At 35.2% G+C, this 15,599-nt stretch overlaps 1 protein-coding gene across 1 annotated transcript in view; it reads right to left on the minus strand.

The window, feature by feature from the left end:
- The window catches only part of CCDC150 (coiled-coil domain containing 150), a 90,749-nt gene that overhangs the window by 63,179 nt on the left and 11,971 nt on the right, over positions 1-15,599 (minus strand). The window contains 10 exon segments of the mRNA XM_007465706.1: positions 873-941; positions 1,498-1,578; positions 1,580-1,676; positions 1,929-2,053; positions 4,070-4,177; positions 6,334-6,426; positions 7,939-7,982; positions 10,765-10,866; positions 10,869-10,893; positions 12,135-12,272. Of these exon segments, the coding sequence (XP_007465768.1) occupies positions 873-941; positions 1,498-1,578; positions 1,580-1,676; positions 1,929-2,053; positions 4,070-4,177; positions 6,334-6,426; positions 7,939-7,982; positions 10,765-10,866; positions 10,869-10,893; positions 12,135-12,272 (882 nt within the window).

Consider the following 15,599-nt stretch of genomic DNA (forward strand, 5'->3'; position numbering starts at 1 on the left):
GTCTGGGAAGATCCCATGTGCCGCGTAGCGGCTGGGCCCGTGACCCATGGCCGCTGAGCCTGCGCGTCCGGAGCCTGTGCTCCGCAACGGGAGAGGCCACAACAGTGAGAGGCCCGCGTACTGCAAAAAAACAAAAAAACAAAACAACAACAACAACAAAAAAGTTCACATATATGGTACTAAGAATGCTATTTAGTTGAGCCAAGAAACAGTCAGGCTTGATGACTATATCCGACACCTGTTGCTGGGTTTATTGAATGAGGATGGGCTGATAGTCCTTGATGCTCCAGATATATTCTCTAGATGATAGTGATACATAATCTTTACCCTCTTCAAATTTTGAAATGCAAAGAGCAATGTCTTGAAGATATTTTTTGTTTGAATAAGGATTGTATTTGTTTCTCTGGCCATTCTACCTTCACAGAACCCAGAAAGGGGTATCTCACAAATAAAGTGGCAAGTGCTAACAAGTTAGGAAGCTTAAATTAGTTTAAAAAAAAAAACAAACAAAAAAACCCACCAGCATCATCAGCAATCATCCCTTTGCAGCCCACAGGCCCATTAGCTCACTCTCAGGGGACTCTCTGGCTAAACCACTCGGTGAACACTAGGGTCCACTCGGTGAACACGAGGCAGTGATGGCTCACTGGCAAACACAAGACGCTCAACAAGCAAACATTCCCCAGGCGCAGTCTTATGCTGAAGTGACTGGAGTGCTCCAAGTGCATCCAGCTTCGTGGCTTCTCTATTTCCCCCACATTTTGGTATTCAACAAAATAACCCATCTCCTCATTAAGATAAGCTGATACAGGAGGCAGCAATACAGAAGGAATTAAATATAATGACATAACAACAAATAAAATGTGGAATACCTTGCCTTTAGCTAATTCCTTTTCCAAGTTGCATTTTTCTTCTGCTATTTCTTTCTCAGTTTTATTAACCTGCCCAAGAGAAGGGAAAAAAAGAAATGGGTCATTTTAAAAATAGCTGGCAGGCTCTACTATAGCAGATACACCCTGCATGTCAATTAATACCTACACTGCAGAGATAGCACATCCTCTCAGAAAAGGGGCCACTCGGGGAGTCTCTGAGGCAGAGCAGACTTCACAAATAGCCCTGAAATTAGAAAGACACGTCTGCATGTCAGACTCTGCTGGTTCTTTCCTAACTAGGAAGACAGGGCTGTTTCCCCTTACATTGTTTCTGCTACACTGTCCCACTCCTACTGGGAAAATCGAGTTTTAAATCTGACTCCTTAACTAACATGAGGATATGTGAATGGTTAGTTAACATTCACTCATGCTATAGAAGGGTAACTATCTGGCACAGTGCAGTCACATGCTAAAAGACACAGATTAGCCACCCAAAGATCTCTTTCATGGGCAACTCAGACAAACTACATCTGGGTTGTATTTCTTGTCTTTTGCACTTACAATAAAATTTTTAAAAAAGATCACCACCACAACCAGGAGGTAACATAAATCTGCCTCTACCTACCTCTCTCTGAAGTCCTTCTTTCTCCTCTAGCAGAGAGGTCTTCTCTTGCATTGATGCTTCCAGTTCACTTCGCAATCTTGCCAATAGTTGATTCTAGCAGCTCTTTTTGCACAGCTGCCCTGTTCTTAGCATCCTGTGCTTTCTGGATACACTGGTTATGCTCAAGGACTAAATGGTCCCTGCAGGAAGAGAACAAGGAGATATGAAAGCTGAACGAGAGTTCTTCTTTAACAGAAAGACTAAATATTCTTACAGAACATATCTCCTGCCTGAGAGCAGTTACTGAAATGTTCTAACAAAACTAGTTCCTTTAGGGCAGAGTCTTTATTTTTGTGACTGGCCCAGCAAATGCAGAATTAAACATTTTCATTAAAGATAAGAAATACAAATGCAAAAACAAAAGATGCAAAAGTTGCCCACAGTTTACTTACAGATGCATTTGGAGTTGTGTTTTCTCATTCTGAACAGTCTGTAGCTCATTTGTGATACTGGCATGGGCTGCATCCAGCAGTAAGTTTTGTTCTTGAAATGTCTGTGTCATCATTTTCTGTTCTTCCTGAGTGTTAGAAGCAATATTAAAAGTTGAGATGCCAGAAGTCATTTGATAGGGTATCACTCTAAACAACTGATCAAAGATACTGATACTTACAAAAGACAAATTTAATTTATATAAATAAAACCACTTTTTAAAAGAATTTATCTTAATGTCCAGCTTGCTCTTTGTACCTACCCTGACCTTACCACAATTCTATCATTTTATAGCTCTTCTAGCCAATAATCAAGATGCATTATTTATCCAGCTTGCTGCAAAATTTATAAAACTCCTAACATGAACAAATTTTTAGATACCATGTATAAAATAGACAACTGATAGGAACATACTGTATAGCACAGGGAACTCTACCTAATGCACTGTGGTAACCTAAATGGGAGGGAAGTCCAAGAGGGAGGGGATATCTGTATGTGTATGGCTGATTCATTTTGTTGTGCAGTGGAGGCTAACACAACATTGTAAAGAAACCATACTCCAAAAAAGATTTTTAAAAAACTATATTAAGTATATTTTGGTACTTTAAAATTTCAACATGATACTATATTTTAAAAAGTAAAACAATATCAACGTATATAAAGTGAAATGATCGCTCCACCTCTATCTCCCCCACTTCTCTTCCAAATAATTCCATTCTCCAGGGACAATCATGTTTCATAGTTTAGTGTAAATTCTTTTGACAGTATCTGAAATTTCACTCAGATACTGCTACAGCAAAAGTCTATAACTGTTTTGCACAATTTTCTCTGGCTTACTATTTTCAATTATCAAAACAGCATTTTTATGCACACCTCCTCTACCTACAATTTATAAAGCTTTTGTAAATATAGTACATATTAATAATTATATTTGTAAGCATATTTTAAAACACTTCTATTTGAACAATATTTGATTGCAAGGTAAACCTTCACACCTTAATACAATGGGATCTCACTTGTGTCATATTCCAAAGTTTTAAAATGTTTATGAAAGTGTTACATACATAAGTTACATTATTCAGTCTACTAAATTGTAAGTTCCATGCAAGCAGGGACTTGTCTTGTTCACTGCCTTAATTCTATCTAGATCTAGCAACATACTTGCATGAGGTAAACACTAAATGCTTGCTGAATAAAAAATACTTATTGAGTACCTGTTATGTGCAAAACACGCTTAGCCCTATGGGTAATAACAAAGATAGGTAAGACAATGTCCTAGGAATGTAGTACAGGAAATGAGCCATGCACATAAACTACTACTATAGAATGCAGAACAAGAGAAGCAACATAACATAAATGATTAAAAACACTGAGTCTGGAGTCAAATCTAGATTTAAATCTGGCTCCACCCTATACTAGCTGGGTGATTTTGGGCAAGTTGATTAACTTCTCCAAATCTTATTTTTATTATCTGTAAAATGAGGATGACAAATATCCTTTTACGTAACTGCTAGGATTAAAGGAGGTAATATATGTAAAATCCTTAGCACAATGCTTGGTATATAGTAAGTATGCTAAAAAAAAAAAGAAGAGAGAGAGCCTTATTATTACAGCCTGTTTAGTGTCCTAGAAGTAGAAATTAAAAGACAAAACTGATTCTTTCTTGGAGTGATCAAGCTTCTGGGTGAAAGTGAGTCTTAAAGAATGAACACAATCTCCAACAGTTGAAAATGAAGTAAAGACCATTCTCAGCAGAGGGAATGGCATAAGCAAAATGGGAAAGCACAGGTCTTTGGGGGAAAAGGTAAATACTTTAGGGTCAGTCATAAGTATTCTCCATGATTCTATCAATACTGGGACAGGTAATTACTTTTCCTAAAGTAATGATATTTGAGAAGAAACCATTAAGAAATCACGGAGTGTAAGGCCAAATGACCCCTCTGATGTAAACAGAAAACAATTAAAAAATAATTCAGAAAAATCCTTGAAACTAATTGCTAAAATATTTTATGTATCCAGTTGGCTATTTGTATTTCCTGATCTCTTAGCCAAGGAGGCTTCCTGATGACTCTACCAGAAATTGACTAGTGTTAAAAATGAATACCTGCAGAATGGCTTGGTGGTCAGCAATGATTCTGGTATTTTCCATTCTAACAGTCTGAAGCATTCTGTTCAGCTCTGAACACTTTATAGTCAGTTGATCATTCAAAACCTAAGACAACATATACAGCAAATCACAGATCTCTCCAATAACTAAGTCTTTTTACTTACGTATCATCATTTTTAACAATGGCATAGTATTTCACCATACATATGAACCTAATTTATTTAACCTAATCCCAATTGATATTTCATTAGATTATAAAATACTATCAAATATTTGGAGTCATCATCCTAAACAACTGTAAATTAAAAGGGGAAATTTGTTGATACAGTGGAACAACTGAAGCATTTGGCAGTTTACCAATCTTCCATTCTTCATAATTTTGAATGCTGGTCAGTTACAGCAAGACATCTACAGAATGGAATTTACAATGTAGATGCATGGCCAATGTTTCATTCTCAAAACTGGATGATGAGGTTTCAGAATTGTTTAGCTGATAACAAAATATCTAAGCTCCTTCATCACCAATTACAGTATTCAAAAAAGCAAAATACAGATGACTGTGCCATTTCACAAGATTAACCTTCCAAAATAAAACAAAAATCTTTTCTGTAACACATCTATCATACATGTAGTTAGTTTATAATTCTCTTGTCCTTTTGGTGTTTTGAAATTTGTATTCCTGTGGAAAATATTTATCTTAATTCTCAGTTATTTTTGCAAAGTATATTTGGTAAGGATCTTATGTTTTAATGTATAAACTCTTTAAGGATGGGGCAAATAACTCTGAAGCGTTAATAGAAAAAACACTCAAAAAAACAGTAACAAGAAAGGAGAGATAAAGATTATCTGGACAGCATCATAAGTGGGACAGCATCATAAGACAGGAATACATTCATGGGCATTTTAAAGTTATAACCAGATGCACAAACTACTTATCAAGAGATATTTGGGGGGTAAGACAGAGGAGAACTCTTGTTCCTTGAAAAGAAAGAGCTAATTTTCTTTACAGCTAGATTGCTGGGCTCAAATTCCAACTGTGTCACTTACTAGCTATATATATATATATATTTTTTTACATTTATTTTTGGCTGTGTTGGGTCTTCATTGTTGCACGCTGGTTTTCTCTAGTTGCAGTGAGCAGGGGCTACTCTTCATTGCAGTGTGTGGGCCTCTCATTGCGGTGGCTTCTCTTGTTGCAGAGCACGGGCTCTAGGCTCAAAGGCTTCAGTAGTTGTGGCATGTGGGCTCAGTAGTTGTGGCTTGCAGGCTCTAGAGAGCAGGCTCAGTAGTTGTGGCGCACGGGCTTAGCTGCTCTGCAGCATGTGGAATCCTCTCGGACCAGGGCTTGAACCCTGTTCCTTGCATTGGCAGGCGGATTCTTAACCACTGTGCCACCAGGGAAGCCCTAGCTATATTATTAAACCTCTCTGTATATCAACTTTCTTATCTTTAAAATGGGAATAATAATAGTTCTAAAGAAGTCCTATTGAGAGGATTACAATTTGTTAGTAACACAAAGTGCTCAGAATTGTGCCATGACTGTAGTATGGATTCAGTAAATGTTAACTATCATTTATAGTAAGAGTAGTAGTAGTTACTGTTATCATTATTTTATGAAAGATCACATTTTGTATTTTCTTTATCATAAAGAGAGCATAACAACACTATGATCCTAACATTGAAATAATCAAATTGTACTAACAAAAAATTCTTTTAAACAATCGATACTATTTCTTTGGGCCCTATGAGAAATAACTTGGTGGCTTGCATATGTGGTGACTCCTCTCTATATACATGCATATACAGAAAACATCAGCTGAATTTGGGAACCACTATCCCACATAAAATGATTACACATACCTCCCAAATCAGCAAGTATTTATTAGGTTCCTACTGTGCTTTGCCATAGAAGATACAAAGAAAGTATAAGATAGCCCTTGGCATTGAACTGCTTAGAGTTTCATGGGGGAAATAAAAGACATACATTTAGTGAGTAAATTAGAAAGCAAACAAGGCAAAGTTTAAACTAGTGCATGTTTTAGCAGTATATCTCAAATACCTACGTATCACAGGAATTTAGAGGGTGAAATGGGAAATGTAGTTAATTTGATGATGTTTCACAAATGAAGTAAATCTTATGGAAATAAAAATTTTGGATGATGGCAATGGTATGAATTCATGTAACCAGGATTAATCTTGGTTCTTGGTTCTTTAACCGAACAAAATTAACATCTAAACACTAGAGAAACGGGAAGATTTACCTGTGCTTTTTCTGATGCTTCATGAAGGGATATTATTTCAGACCTCAAATATGCATTTTCTTCATGTTCCTTGTTGAAAGACATCTGTATATTCTACAGGAAAAAAAAAAAAAGAATTTCTCTTTTTCTACATGTAAGAGCTATTACATGTATCTCTAACAAAATACCTGTTCTGTATTGTGGCTAGTACCAGTTCAAGTTCTAATATACATAGATAAGTGTCTTATAAAGGATTTTTTTAAATCTTGATATATCCAACTCCCAAACTTCTCTTAATTTATAAATTATTTATCAAAACTATTTATTAAAAATATTCTCATACTGGGACTCCAATTAGGAAGAATTTGCCTAAAAACAAACCTTGATATTTACCTAGTATCCTTTTGTCAAAAAAATTCTACTCTCTAAGATGAAACATTTTTAGTTTATGTTACATACACATTTCTTCCTATTAGCAGTATGAGCTTATTATTTCAAAGAAACACATGCAAGGATCTTTTAAAATTATAAGTAGGGGAAGAGATTTTCATCAAGGAATACCTGAGGGTGGAGCAGAAGAAAGCACCTTTGTTCTGTGAGAAAAAAATGTTCTCTTTGAGATGAGGGAAAGGCGATAGGGATGTGAGTTGTGGGCTGGGTTTTACCTAATAGGTACTTAGTCAAATGGGGAAGAACAAAGTCTAAGTCCTCTCCCTTCAGAGAGAGAACCACTTTTCTAGCTTTCCAGAAGAAGCATCTCAAGAAAAGTTAACATCATATAACATCTACACCATGAGATTGATTTAGAAATGTCTTGATATAAAAGTAGTAACATTTATTCTATTTTTTTATTTTTTATTGTGGTAAAATACACATAACAAAATTTATCATTTTAACCATTTTTAAGTCTTTTTAATGAAGTGTCTTTTTTATTGAAGTCTGGTTGATTTACAACATTGTGTTAGCTTCAGGTGTACAGCACAGCGATTCACTTATATATAATAATAATAATATTAATATTATATATTACATACGAATATACATTATATTATTATATAATTACATATAATAATATGTATTCTTTTTCAGATTCTTTTCCCCTATAGGGGAAAGGGGCGGAGAAGGATAAATTAGGAGGTTGGGATTAACATATACACACTACTATATATAAAACAGATAACCAGCAAGGGCCTACTGTATAGCACTATATGCATTTTAACTATTCCTAAGAGTACAGTTCACTTAAAACTATTTAAATGTTAAGTGTTAAATTCAGTGGTAGTAAGTACATACATTCATGTTGTTGATAAACCATCACCAAAAATAGTTAATATTTCTTACATTTCATAAAAAAAGCTTCACAACAATTCATTTGCAATAGGTATAAAATGCAAATAAGTCTCATTAGTTTTGCCAATTCACCTTTTTTCAAACTATAATAATCTGCATGAAATATTTCCTAATACCCAGTTGACAACAGTTCTGGATATACACTCATTTACACTGAAACTTTTTTAAATAAAGATTTCAGGAGAATCAGAAGGACTGTAAACCAACATGAGTGAGGAAATACTATTTAGTGAAGAGATGAAAGAAAACCTCTGTACTCAAAATTTCAAAACCTACCTTATTTTCTTCAGCCAACTTGGAAATGAGGTTATCTCTAGAAACTAAAAACAAAAAAAGTCCACATAACTATGATGATAACTTACAACTACATTGAAATCACATGGTATTTTCCCTGAGAAACTTTGATTTAAAAAAAATTTGTTTTCGTCTGTATTTTGCAGAAATAAGGAGAACACAAGTATTTCTATCATATTTTTATAGACTGGAAACTAAATCCTGAAATTATCAAGAAACTAGTCCACAGTCACGTACAATGGTAAATGAGGTCACATTTTACTCAATGCACAGATGATGACGAGTCTGAGGGATTTCAAGACAGAGAAGCACACAATCAAAAAGATCAAAAAGCCTTTTGTTAGATTACTCTGACCAAGGCTCAATAAAGACAGGGAGATCAGTTTAGTAGCTGTTGCAGTACCCCAAGTGTAAAACAATGAGAGCTGGCTCTGAGGTAATGATGCAGAAGGAAAAGACTTGTGAAAAGCAAGCAGGGAGAATTGTCAGGACTTGGTGACTGACCAGTGGGGTAAAGGCAACAGATGAGTCAAGGAAAATATCTAGTGTACAGACCTGGACAGTGGGGGTGGTTGGTGGATTCTAACAGGGAATTCAGGGCAAGGAGCAGGTTTGGAGGATATAATAAGTAAAAATGACTGCAACACTTAAGCTTTCATCATGTGTTTTGAGGTATCTGCAAAGCCTCTAAATATAGATGATTAGTTGGCAGTAAGATACCATCTGGAGCACAGGAGGATGATTTGGTGTGGGAAAAAAAAAGATTTGAAACCACTCAGAGTATGTATATACAGTGAAAATAAAACCAAAGGCAGAAATAGGAGAACAGTTTGGTACTGTATACTAGTAGCCAAGAGATATAAACTTTTCTGAGGTTAATGTTTGGCTTCATAGAAAATTCATAAAGATCTATTAGTTTTGTTTCACTTAAAAATTCTAAAGCCAGAAAATTATAAAACACATAAAAACCCATTTTATTTATGATATACTCAGAAAAACTGTACTTCTTGAAATGAGTCCAAGACTCATTTTAAATAAATTCTAATTTAACATATATGAAGGACCAAAAAGATAAACTACATGATCTATTTTGAAAATTCCACTAATCAAAGAAAGATTAAAAGGGGAATGTTTATCCTACTTCGGAGAACAATTTAATCACTTTAATTAATGTGTGTGTAATACACACACATATACACACACATATATATATAATGTTTTACTGCTAATAAATAAAACAATTATTAATAAATAAGTACATTTTAAAATCAATTGAAGCAAATATCTAAAGGCATTCCTTTGATTAATCTAGTTAGAATAACTATTTGTACCTTAAAGTAATAAAATTGCATGCATGTAAAGCATCTATTCTTCAATATGAAGCATATAGCTGGTATTCAGACAGGCTTCCTTTTTTTAATGTTAATTTGAATTACTGTTGTTCTAATCTCAATGTTTTTAATGGTCTTCCATATATTCTTACAAAATTCCAAAATAAAGCATTAATCCATTAAGAAAGAAACATTTTAAAAAATCACTTAATCAGAAGGACAACTAATATAATAGAAAGATCTGTGTTTTAGTCCCAGCTATTCTATTTACTGTGGGTCCTTCACTATAGATCTTTTTATCCTTTTGTAGAATGGGGTATATTTTCTTATCTTTATCACAAGTTTGCTGTAAGGCTCAAATGGGATAATGTGGTAGTACAATAAAATGTAACATGTATTTTTGTAGGCATGCAGTCGCAGGAAGGCAGAAAATTATTTAGGGGCATTATCAGTGAGAACTTCACAGAATAATTCATTACTCAACAACTATATGAAAAAAGAATACTTTCTGCTAAAAGCAGTAAGTACAAGCATTGAATGGATTACCCTTTATGTTTTTTTTTTCTTAAATTTTCATTTCCCTTTTGGTATTCCCTGTCCTCATTACAGCCACAGAGCAGGGAAGCCACAGTGGCAAGAACATTGGGTTTGGAGTTAGAAGATCTAGGTTGAGGCCTCACCTCACCATTTATTCATTTTGTAACTTTAGGAATTACAGATAGTTTTGTGTATTACATGAGATAATGTATGTGAAAGCCCTGTGTAAATCAAGAAGTGTTATTCATGCGTAAAGCACTGCACTGGAACTCTGTGTGATCTCTATAGCGAGATCTACCTGAAAACTGCTGTTACAATTATATATTAACAAACAGTAGTCTGATAAGGGCTGTTGGGTTGGAAGAAGCATGTCTCTGAGCGACCTGGGATCAAGTCTAGACACTTCCACTTCCTAGCTCTGTCACCTTTTAGGACTCTTTCTTTTAAAAACAGATGTTTTTTTCCTCCTCAAATGAGTAGTTAATCTAACCTCTCTCTATGGTACCTTACAACTATCCATTTCTACAGATACAAGTTGACCACAATAGGTTGATAACCTGAAGAATGGAGAGTCTGACACGATAAATCATTAGAATCAGTAGGAGAGCAAGGATTAATGACCTCATTTCCTTATTAGCATTCTATTATCCAATATTCAATCTAGATTTATAGAACCCAAATGTTCCCAAGTCCACGGTTAAATAAACCTGAAAAAATCCACATAAGTTTACAATTAAGAGGGTCAAATTCTATTTTATTACCAACATTCTCTGTCTTTTTCAGTGCCACAGACAAAAAGGAAATCAGCAACTTTTTACATTCAGGTCTGTTGGGAAATACCAGTAACACTGGCCACTTCAAGAATTTGGAATCTTAAGAGTTTTCGCATGAAATCTCAAAAAACTAACAAAAGTGTAATTTCTAGCATCTGTTTTCATACCTAGATCAGACTTGAGCTGTGAGGTAGCGGTCTCCAACTCCCCTTTCTGTTGTCACTCCTGTGCCAGTAGTTCTTGGGTGGTCTGAATAGAACTGCGTAGGCAACGCAGTTTTGCTGCAAAATTTGCACCTGAAATCATATAAGAAAAACTCCTTTTCTGTAAGGTAAAGATTTCTACTAAGCTAACTTATAGCACAGGCATAAGGCAGATTTTTCTGATCTTAATGTTCCTGGAGGTAGAAGCGGTGTTTATGTGTTACAGTTAAAGATCTCAACAGAGTGCAGTGTCTTACAGCAGTGCTGCCCAGGAGAACTTTCTGTGCACTCTTCAATAGCACGCAAAATGTGGCCAGAGTGAGTGAGGAATTGAATCTTTAATTTTGTTTAATTTTAACAAATAAAATTAATTTTTATTTAAATAGCCACATGTGGCTAGTGCCTACTATATTTGCAGTATAAAGTATAGCAATAAAGGATCATTTGCAAATTCTTTAAGTAGAATCCTCTTTATAATTCCATTGTGAAGGACAGCACTCATTAAAATAATAAAAATTATGTAATCTAATAATAGGTATTATGATTTGAAACTACTAATTGCCTTGGTACTTAGAATTTAAAATATTCTAAATTACATATAGATATTTCAAATAACAACTTTGATGAAAGCAAAAATATTATGCTAAAATAATGAGACTTGAAAACAGCAATGTAAACATATTCCTGATTATTTGACTTATTCCTTGCTTCAAATGTCAGTTCAGTTTAATCTTTCTTTTCTATGCACATCATATACAATACATATAACATGAGACTAGGTCAGTGCCTTCCAAAATCAATTCCTGTAACAGAGATTATATGGTGTAGAGGGAAGGATTCCCTCCCAGAAACTAAGAGTTTACTTCTGTAAAGCCTGAGACAAAATAACCTCTCTGTCCTTGGCTCCCTCATTCATAAATTAAGAGTGCTGGACTAAATGGTGTCAGAGTCCTTTCTTATTTTGCACTAAAATTTTTAAAATTGTAGTAAGAATGTTAATAGAGGAATACTAAAGAAAAGAATTTAGGGCTTCCCTGGTGGCGCAGTGGTTGAGAGTCTGCCTGCCGATGCAGGGGACATGGGTTTGTGCCCCGGTCCGGGAAGATCCCACATGCCGCGGAGCGGCTGGGCCCGTGGGCCATGGCCGCTGGGCCTGCGCGTCTGGAGCCTGTGCTCCGCAACGGGAGAGGCCACAAAAGTGAGGCCTGCGTACCACAAAAAAAAAAAGAAAAGAAAAGAAAAGAATTTAATAAATCTAGAGGAAATAAGCAAAACTATAGTTTGTAGGTAAAACATTAGCTTTTCCCTTTTGGTTTCACCTTCCCAACATAAACAAGGAGAGAAAATCTCTCTAGCTGTTTCTGTTCCACCTCCACTGTTGATCCCATTTCTTGTATTTTGAGTAGCATGGCTGATCCAGGTTTCTCAAGAGATTCCCTTAGGTGCTTCTCTTGAGACAGTTGTCTCCTTCGCTATAGAGCAACACTGCAGTTAGGCAAGACCAAGGGAACTTCATAGCAGTTTAACAAAGATCAAAGTCACCATGAAAAGTTTACCAGACATGCCATCTCACCCTCATTCTTCGTTCATTTATGACTACTCAGAAACATGCTTTTGTTTCTCCCTAACGGATAACCTTCTAGGAAATGCAGAGTCAAATTTGTTACCCTCATCTTCCTACTGTGTAAGTCTGTTTTCCAAACTGTGGGTCAAGACGCATTAGTAAGTTGCAAGAAGCACTTGAAAAAGGGGGAAGAAAAGAATAGAAAGAAAATCTCAGAGCACATAGCAAGTAGTAAGGAAGGGTAAGTACTGCTTCATGAAATGTTTGTGTATATGCATGTATGTATGCTGTCTCAGTGTAAAATATGTCTTACAATGTATTGCTGTCAAGTTTGCAAAACACTAATATGTCTTAGTATATGTATTTTGTGTATTTCTCTAACTTTATTTTTTAACTCTTTATTTTCCTGTATTTTGATTTCTTCACCTATATATATATATATATATATATATTTTATCCCACAGTATTATAAACATTCCTCTGAAAGCTGTTTCAATTATGTATTGGAATTTTTTTTTTCATGTATTGGAACTTAAAGATCAAAACAAATAATGAAGTAGTTGCTAAGCAGCAGACAAAAACAACACTCAAGAATTTGGGTACACTGACCTTATTTCTATCAATAAAGGACTATAAAATGAGTCAGATAAAGATACAAAGAAGGTTAAGAGCCCCTTTTATCATGAAGAAATCCTTTCTAATTTAAATGGGAACTGAAAAATGCTGTTCCTTTTATGAAGTGACGTTAAATTGAAAGAATTTCTTTTTTAATTTATTTACTTATTTATTTATTTTTGGCTGCATTGGGTCTTCGTTGCTGTGCGTGGGCTTTTTCTAGTTGCGGTGAGTGGGGGCTACTCTTCGTTGCGGTGCGTGGGTTTCTTGTGGTGGCTTCTCTTGTTGTGTAGCACGGGCTCTAGGTGAGCGGGCTTCAGTAGTTGTGGCGCACGGGCTTAGCTGCTCCGCAGCATGTGGGATCTTCCCGGACCAGGGCTTGAACCCATGTCCCCTGCATTGGCAGGCGGATTCTTAAGCACTGCGCCACGAGGGAACTTCCAGAAATTCTATTTTTAAACCCCAGTAAACATGCCGTAAGAGTACACTTTATAACTCTTCTCTACATTGTACATATGTACTTTACATGTGTTTTCTTGAAGGATGATATATTTAACAATTTAAGAAGTTTTTAAAAAGTGAAATGAGATGAAAAATACGTTGACATGAAATAGTTACAAGATAGCCTGTTTTGGAAATGTTCTATGTTTCTTAACCATACACCTAATATTGAACAATTGGATATTTCCAGTGTTTTGCTATTCTAAATACTGTTCTGCTGAACATGCTTGTGAATAAATCTTTCATTGAATTTCTGATTATTTCCTTGGGATAAATCCTACAAAAGGAATCACTAGGTTAAAGGTATAAACATTTTTTAGACTTTTGATACATTTTGTAATTCTCCTTCCAATTTTACCTTATCAGTAGTATTTGAATAAATCTCATCAGTACTACAGATTATCACTTTCTTAAATCTTTGCTAATAAATGAAAAACAACCCCTTAATACTGTTGCATTTCTTTGGTTCCTAGTGAGATTAAACATTTGCTAATATGGTTTAGTTCTTTGTATATTTTCTGAACTGTTCTTACCCTTTGCCCTCTGTTTTTTTTAAGTCAATTTAAGTTCTTTAAAAGGAAGATTATTAACAGTCTAGTTTTGTTATGTTTTATTAGTTTTGTTTTATACATGTATAAGATTTTAATTTTTATATGGTCAAACTTATCGAGCTTTTTATAATCCTGTTCCTTCTTTTCAAGCTTAGAAATTCCTTCCTTATCCAATAATCAGTTAAATATTAATATTAGAATCTTATTTAAGAATGAGCTATAGTTTTTGCTTTGGGCTATAGTTTTCAGGTTTTATTTTAGTATCAGATTATAATCACTTTATAATTTAGAGTAGCATAATACACTTTTCTAAGCTCTACATCGAATTATATAGTATAATTTGCTCAAGATATAATTTAAGTGCCTTATAAAGGGAATCTTTATTTGATAATTATACTAAGATATTCATCCCTAAAGCCTTATGAAGGGCTATCAGTTAATCTATTTCATGTTCATCAGAACCAGATTTTATATATATATATATATATATATATATATATATATATATATATATTATCTCTTAGAAAGATATATACTGCATTTACTTTATCTTTGTATAGTCCTTTATTATGGGATGAACTGCATCCCTCTGAAATCCATATGTTGAAGCCCTAAACCCCAGTATCTCAAAATATGACTGTGTTTGGAGATAGGGACTTTAAAGAGTTGTTTAAGTTATGAGGTTGCTGGGGTGGGCCCTAATCCAACATGACTGTTGTCCTTATAAGAAGAAATTTGTACACAAAGGGACACCAGGGATGTGTACACAGAGAAAAGACCATGTGAGGACACAGAAAAAACACAGCCATCTGCAAGCCAAGGAGAAAGGACTCAGGAAAAAACCAAACCTGCTGATGATATCTTGATCTTGAACTTTTCACCTCCAGAATGGTGAGACATAAATTTCTGTTGTTTAAGCCACCAGTCTGTGGTACTTTGTTATGGCAGCCCCAGCAGACTAATACATCCTTCCTGGCTCACATACCCTCAAAATGTCCCTAGTTGACTAGCACAGTCCTTCTTCAGGTCCTTGACAAGTTCAATAAAAATTCAACATTTTACTACAGCACCAAGAATTAAGACTTCTCCAATAAAAAAATAATGTTAAGTGGCAATCCAAAGGATAGTCTTTTCAACAAATTGTGCTGGAACAACTAGACAGACACATACACAAACTCACCCAAAGAATCTAGATACAGACCTCACACCTTTCACAAAAAATAATTCAAAACCTAAATGTAAAATGCAAAGCTATAAAACTTCTAAAAGATAACATAGAAAAATCTAGGTGACCTTGGGTTTGGCAATGATATTTTATTAATAGATATAATACCAAAAGTACAATCCATGAAAAAAAATGGATAAGTTGTACTTCATTAAAATTAAAAGCGTCTGGGGCTTCCCTGGTGGCGCAGTGGTTGAAAGTCCGCCTGCCGATGCAGGGGACATGGGTTCATGCCCTGGTCCAGGAAGATCCCACATGCCGCGGAGCGGCTGGGCCCATGAGCCATGGCCGCTGAGCCTGCGTGTCCAGAGCCTGTGCTCTGCAATGGGAGAGGCCACATACC

This window comes from Lipotes vexillifer, unplaced genomic scaffold, assembly GCF_000442215.2.
Source record: "Lipotes vexillifer unplaced genomic scaffold, Lipotes_vexillifer_v1.1 scaffold113, whole genome shotgun sequence".
NCBI classification, from domain to species: Eukaryota; Metazoa; Chordata; class Mammalia; order Artiodactyla; family Lipotidae; genus Lipotes; species Lipotes vexillifer.